Source organism: Phaethon lepturus, unplaced genomic scaffold (assembly GCF_000687285.1).
Source record: "Phaethon lepturus isolate BGI_N335 unplaced genomic scaffold, ASM68728v1 scaffold14938, whole genome shotgun sequence".
NCBI lineage: Eukaryota > Metazoa > Chordata > Aves > Phaethontiformes > Phaethontidae > Phaethon > Phaethon lepturus.
The window spans coordinates 1-7,530 of record NW_010559816.1 but is presented as its reverse complement, the minus strand read 5'-3'; the positions used below and the strand labels follow the sequence as shown (position 1 = coordinate 7,530).

Genomic DNA, 7,530 nt, shown 5'->3' with positions numbered 1-7,530 from the left:
AAGAATTAAAAAATAAAAAGCACACATAAATGCATATCCCAATGTAAACCTAAGGCCTAATCTAACGAATACCGTTAGGTGGAAGCACTACATAGGGCTATATTTAATTGGGTGGAAATTCAAGCATATGCTTCAGTGCTTTCTAGAATGGGCTTTTCATGCTTTTTGGTTTAAAGGCTATGTCTGTTTCAGCTGTAAACACGACACTTGTTAGTAGTCTCCTTTTGGGGAGAGTAATAGTTTTTGTGCAGTCATAGGCATGTGGGTTCATTGCATACCAATGTTAGACTCAACAAAGTGTTTGGAAGATGTCTTTCCTTCCATTTCAAGGAGCCAAATTTGCCTTATTACTAACTGCCCTTGTTAGCACATACTTTTAAAGGAAGTGAGGGTTTTCTGAAAAGCTACTGCAGTTAAAGAGAAAATAATTGGTAAAGTACTGTTGTCCCCTTCTTCACTATTATAGTCATCAGATGCCTGAATGCAGAAATGCTTCTGAGTGGCAGCATAGCATGCTCAGCAGTTTGAGTCGTGCTATTCATCTTACTGCAGTCTTGACCACCCCATATGTGAGGAACTGCTTATAGTGTTTAACCAAAGGTACCCTTTGTTCGGTTTTAATTCACCTTTTTGCTGTGCATCTGTGGAAGAAAACTGGTGTGTCTTTCTTTTAGTTACCATTTACCCAAAATGGCCTAGATAAAATAGATGTTTCACTTCTTTTCTTCAGGAGAGAGTTCCTCCAGTTGTGTGTTCTTTCTGTTTTTGTCTGCTGGACTTAAGAAATTTGGCAGGTATTTCCAGAGCTTAGGTCTCTGATTATACACAGCACAGACACAATTTTGTAACACGTCTTCTGTCCCAGAAGCATGGTTGTCAGTATAGATTATGGTTTAAAGCTGCTAAAGTGTTTTGAGACTGAAGTATAAAACATCCAGCCATGTATGTCGTAGATCTAACTGAACTTAGAGGCCATTTGTTTATTTAGCTTCCTATCTAGTCAGTATTTTCCTCTTGAGGGAGCCGTTATTTTTTGCCTTGAAGTAACTTTTAAAAATAAACTTAGTCTTGCACCTGACAGTACTGCTTTAGTCATACAGAGATGTGAGCTATTGCTTAAAGAAAGCCATGAGGGGGAAAAAATTTCAAGGAAAACTTGGGATATATGTTCTGATTCAACCCTTCACTATGCAGGAACAGCTTAACGTAAGATTAGAGAAATGCTGCTTGTAAGACTTACCTCCGTTTGGTCAGTGCTTTGATAGAAGCTGTGATGCTACTCAGTTTGCTTGATGAATTTTTACTAAAGCTAATGAGGGAGTGGAAACAAAGGCCTTACAGCAACAGTTAACCATATCTTCTGATAAATCCTACAGATTGTGCAATTACATGATTACAAATGGATTTTTAAATGCCAAAAAATGCCTTTTTTAAGAGTTAAATATTAGATCTGAAGAGTGTTGGAAATACTTTCAAAAAGGACCCTTCAGGCACTGTAATGAACTTGCTGTCAGTCGTCTGTGCAATATCTTTTTCCCTTCTGGGTGCTTTAAGAGTATACTGTATGTCTTGTTCTGTTTTGATCAGTATGTTTTAAGACTGTGTATATTGGCTAATGATGGATTTTTTTTTTTTTCTGTACAGCATGGTGGAAGATGTTTTAAAATTTTGCACTTTTCTAGGATTTGCAAGTTTGTAACCTGACAATTTTTAATATGCACACTTTTGTACATAATTAGCATTGTATATATTTAACATGAGTCTGAAGCAAATAAAAGTAATTGAATGCATAACTTTTCCCTTCATTAATAGCACAAAAATGAAACTAATAGAGTGGGAGTACATGGAGCGAACAATTCTTTCATTTAGCAGGTAAAGCTAGGCAGCAGAAACAGCTGACTCTGTGTGCTGTCTTAATTGCATTAAAGTGACTTTTTTGGTGGGGAAGGAAGCAAACTGGAGACCTGAAAGTACATACCCTTTCAGACTAAGAATAACTATGATTACTCAAGTATTGCAATAAAAATTGTCTTTTTGCTGGGAAGGAGAGATGTCAGAGACAGGAATTAGGGTGGGAAAAAGAGCCCACTAATGCGTATTTACTTTATTTATAAAACTAGGGTTGTCCGTCCACCCTGGGACTAGAAGCATCTCTTTCCTTCTTCCTCATTGTCTTCCCATGTAGTGAATTTTGCTGCAGAATGTGGCAAGGCTACAGATTCTGGAGATTACTGTCAATCAGGAGGAAACTGAAGTCTGTTCCAGGCTCATGTTCAGTTGGTTTCTTACCCCTGCAAACAAGACAAACCATGCTGTGATCTTCAACGGGAGCTAGGACTACTGAGCTTTCATCTGTTGTTAGGGATAGAACAAGGCGTCCTTATTCATAAAAGCAGAGTTTTGACCCCCTTGCCTGCATCATGGGACATACACATTAGATTTCTTAGTACTCTGTTCCTATGACTAAAGACATGAGTTCCCTTTTCTGGAGTTCAACGCATTAGGGCCAAACAGGTGTTCTCCTGGCCTTCAGTAACAGAGCTGGGTCAGAGTGGTAACTGTAGTTCAGAAACATAAGCATCAATGGGATGTAATGCCATAGCACTTACTGGGTAAGTTAAACACCCTTTAGAGTGCTGTCATAGTGCCTATTCCTTTGGAGCATAAAGCAATACTCACATTTTCCCCAAAGAGAAATGGAAGCAAGGGATTAAGTAACTTCTGACGTGGGGGACAGGCAGCATGTGCCATGAGTCTAACAGAAGTTTCTCTTCCTTTCTGTCTGAAGGAGAATATCCATTCAAATTCACATGAAGCATTTACCTCAAAAACAGACGTGCTCCTGTCACTCCTTGCAAGGTGGCTTTGTCTCCTTCCACTAGCAGCATCGAACCTTCCCGCAAGCCCTAATGTAGGTGGAAACAATTAACATTATTTTCAAGCTATCTGAAAGGCTAGGATGCTTGTCACAAGCAGGCCAGTCTCAGTGCACCTCGTGATGACTACAGACAAGACTTTCTCGCTCACCTATTTCTAGCAAAGATGCCAAGACAAAACTAGGTGAGTTACCTCATTTTAGAAGCTGATTTTCTTATTTCTTTTATTCTCCCTTTTTAAAGAAGAAACAACCATTAAGAAGAAAAGGAAAACATGTTTTTTCCACAACTACCTCTGCTACCACCATTCTTAGATCCAGTTTGGGCCAAGCAACAGCCAGCTGGGTTTGTTAGAGCACAAACTTTACACTCCAAGCTTAAGCACAAGGATAGGAAACCCATAGGTCCCACTTCCCCAGCTAGACTTACTGTAACTATGAACATACTATTGAATGAGCAAATTCAGAAACCTCCAGAGCTTAAAACAAATGTAAAGTTAAGAATATCTGCAAAAATATTAAAGGGAGGTATCTTACCATCTGTGTGCACACCACCCCCAACATACAACATATGACTGGTGTCTGCAAAAATCAGAGCTGCCTAAAATACAATGTTTGGCAACAGGACTCCAAGCATCTACTAGGCAGAATGTGTTTCATTTGTTCTAACCCATTTTCTGCAAGTGAGCAAAATCCAAGGCCTTGAGCCTCTTGGCAAGAAAATAACTAGCCCCCCACACCACAGTTCTGTAGGGCTTGTCAGGCAGGGGAACCCACAGTGAAAGCTAGCAAGAATGCATTTAAAATGTTTACCATGCTACAGCCATGAGCTTCCTGACTGGGAATTACTACTCACCAGAACTGGAGGGGTGTTTGGTTCTTCATGATACTGACGAATTCTTTCCTCTCTTGTCTCCTGCAATAATGAGTGTAGATTTAGCTGCCCAGACAGTAAGGTAGGACTTGGAGCTATCCAAATAGCATGACACTGAGCAATTTCATAACATTAAACAAAGCAGTCACTTCCCCTCAAGCAGAATGCTTTCATTAGACTAATATATTGAAGGAAGTGTCAGGATTGACTTTAATAGATACGTATTTTACCCTTCATCACTGGCAGCAATTGCTGTAGGTTGGTCAAACAACTCGCACAATCCCAACCTTGAAAAGCCTTAAATGGGGGAGGCCATTGTGCCAGGCATGAAGCACCAGTATTTGAGATACTGCAAAGCTTTTGTTTGTGAAAAACACTTTGTTCCACCTCAGTAATACTGTTGCCAACTCCTCTTCCCACACAAAGAAAAGCTTTAGGAGGGAGTAAGATGTTACTGCTTCACTGGCATTTCCAACTGCTCTAGGGAGCAGCTGTTAGACATTCTATAGCTTTGTAAGGCCTGGCAAATACACGCTACTGTTACACCTCTGCACCCTGGTTCCTGTGTTAGTTCTGGCATGCTTTACTTACACCCATGTGAGTGCTTTTAACATCTGGGTCCAGGTAGTGGGGGTTAATATTAAAAGGAACTAAACCTAGGGCCTGCAGGGAAGGTGGATAAACAATTGGCATGTCATTGGTAGTATTGATGCTGACGGTAGCAACATTAGTTCCTGCGCTGGATCCCATGTAAGGAATCCCATCCTGAAAAACAAAAGCGATGATTAGTATGCACTATCACAACAAGGAACTGCATTTTATAGCATCTTCTATCAATCTCAGACTTAGTCCTTCTAGCTCATCTCACTAATAACTTTACAGGTGAAAAGTAAAAGAACAAGAATTCAGGTTTTGAGGTGGGCAGTAGTTTGTATACTATATATGTGTTGTGGTTGTCAGAGAACTAGCTGTTGAATGTCCTGTACTCACAACTCTGTGACCCCACCACAAGAGAGAACTCATAAGGTTGTCAGTGCATAGCCTCATGACTAATGACTTTGCTATTGAGAAACTTGTCTACACTGCAGTTACAGGAAATATCTGAACTAGCTTTTAACTAGCTTCTAAAGAGAGTAGACCATCTGAAGCAGAGTACAGTGTTGCCACAGCATCAGCTTATGAGTACCATGACCAGCCAGTTTAGCACTAGTTTAGATATTACTAGGATTCCATACAAACATGCAAGTATATGGATAATGTTGAACAATTTGTAAAAATAAGCTATCTCGAACTGGTGCTAATATAATGAAATAGCTATCTAGACTTCACTGGGACTTGGACATTTTCTGGCTTTTCTGCCCACAACAGGCTTTGAATTTTTGTATATTAGGACAGCCTAGCTAACATTTATTCTTGGCAGCTGGCCTTTTCAAATGTACTGTACTTGCATAAATCTGCATGAAGTCGTTTGCAGTTCCACATTGCTAGGGGAACACCTTGCATCTGTTCTCTCTGTGGATGGCATACCTTTGCTGTGCCTTACAAGATTCACCAGCCAGAATGGGGCTACTGACCGGACGGGCTTAATGGCACTCATACCTCTCAATTCCAGGTCAAGGAGGTACCCAAGGTAATTGCACCATTTTCAACATCAACAGGACATTTTCTAAAAGGCATGTATAGATCCAATTCTGTTGTCTGGTAATAGTCTGCAACTTGAACATGTCTGTATCTACTAACAAGATACAAGGTGGACATCTCAAGCTGAAAACAGGGTTTCTGAACATAGATTAAATCCTACACTGCTCTTCACTGGTATTTTAAGTTGAGAGGCTTACTTCTAAGGTACTATGCAGCATTGTACATCCCAAAGTCTTGCAGTCTCACATATGGGAAACTGCCCTAGAAAGACAGATTGCTGACCTTAAGTCTTTTCAGGCTTCCGTGACTAATGACACTGAGTCATTTGGCCACAGATTTCAGTTCACCAGGTTGCATGAGATGGCTTGATATTTGAAGTATATTAAAAACAAAGATGTAGAATCAACTTGGATTTGTCCAAGTTTGAACAAAAGCTTACGTGTGAGATTCTGCCATTCAGAATTGGCCTGAGCCCTGTAGTTTTTACCTCAAGAACTCTTTTCCTGATCTCCTGTATCAGACTGTTGTCATAGAGAGCTTTCAGGAGACGGAATGTGTTCCCACCTCCTGCAGAAAGAGAGTCGGGCTTATTTAATGTGCTTTCACCACTGGTTTTAATTGAAGCCTTTACAAACTTGGCAGGCTCAATGTTTTCTGTGCTCTATTCATGGTAGTATCCTGCTTTGAGCAGCAGTAAAACTAGAAGCTTTAGAAGAATGGTCATTGGGCAGGCCATGGGCTCATGCCCCGAGTCCTTCTTGTAACACGGATGACGGCTGTTTGACAGCGAACACTGATACCCAGGAGCATGACACTAGGACTATGCTCGGTTTGAGCACAGTAGCCCAGAATCATCTTAGACTTGAAAAAGTGATGATACAGCTGTGATGATCACATTTTTCCCACTGAAGTACTGTTCAAATGAACAATTTGAAACTTAACTGGAGATGAAGTTCCATTAATAAAACTCTACTTCCCTTCGCATGACTAAATTTAGGGTCTTACTGTTCCCAATTAACGTACAGTTTTCTGTAGTTTCTAGCAATTGCTAGGCCCAGCTTTTTCATTGTTGTCACAGTGCCAGCTCTGAGCAGCACTAACCCAGTGCCCTATATAAACCCTCATCAGGGAGCAAGAAGTAAAACTTACCAATAAATATTGCTTCAGATTTCCTTACAGCTTCCACTGGATCACCAGATTCATGAATGCTGTCCAGCCCGTAACCTTAAATGAAAAAGTATTTACCATTGCTACTTCAATTTGCTGGAAGAATGTGCTACATTCAGTCCCTCCTGACCCCATGCCAAATGTCTCGCCAGCCAACCATGGAAATTTCAGAGAACTCTACAATGTAAAAATGAGTGTACATCCTACATTAGTGCAGGGCTTCTGCATCCAGCTGTACCAAAGGAAATGTTTGCTTCATGGATATACATGCTCAGCAGGTACGGCTGACGCAGAAAGTCCTGCTAAGCATCACCAGGTAACTAGAAAATAGGAGAAGGAAAAAGCAGTTAAGTGTTCAGCTTGGCTGTGCGTCTGAATAGGATGTGCCATCACTGGTCTAGCATTACTAGTGCAAATATCTGATCAGAGGGGTTTTTTTGTAATGGTTAAAATATCTGGCTTTGACAGATTTGCCTTGCTGGCGTTCACTGAGTACAGGAGGTGCCAGGAGAGCCAGAAGAACATGGACATTTGATAGCAGCAATCTTTCTGCAAGACAAGGAGCAAAGTGTGCTGCCCAGGGAAGTGAGTACTGATTATTACTACAGTAACAGGTCCAAAGTTACCCTGAACGGTAATACGTATGAGGTGGAGGTGTTTCTATAGGCTGGTCTGGACAGATCTTTGCTCCAAGCAAAGCTCAGTTGCTGTTCATCATGGAAATATCTGGCTGCATAACTGATGTGCATTATAATAATGGTCTTCACTTGACACCAGTAGTTGCACAGCTTGAGTAGAGGTTTAACATGTACAGGAAGAAACGCTCCCCCACGTGATTAAGGAGGATAAAAAGATGCCACTTAATATTCAGGAACAAAAACTTCCTCCCTGAAGTGTTCAGAAGTGTTTGCAAGAAGATTTCTTCGGCAGGCCTCTCAAGCATCTCCTTGTAGCTGGAAGTGAGCGAGCAGTG

General features: G+C 40.8%; 1 protein-coding gene across 1 annotated transcript; it reads right to left on the bottom strand.

Moving 5' to 3' along the window:
- Positions 1-1,785: 1,785 nt before the first annotated feature.
- LOC104625776 (alpha-aspartyl dipeptidase-like) lies at positions 1,786-6,614 on the bottom strand (the record flags this gene model as incomplete). The annotated part of the gene is made up of 6 exons (XM_010293498.1): positions 1,786-2,291; positions 2,824-2,906; positions 3,732-3,791; positions 4,341-4,514; positions 5,878-5,957; positions 6,540-6,614. Coding segments are annotated over 6 exons (551 nt in total), but the record flags the coding sequence as incomplete, so codon positions are not given.
- Positions 6,615-7,530: the final 916 nt, after the last annotated feature.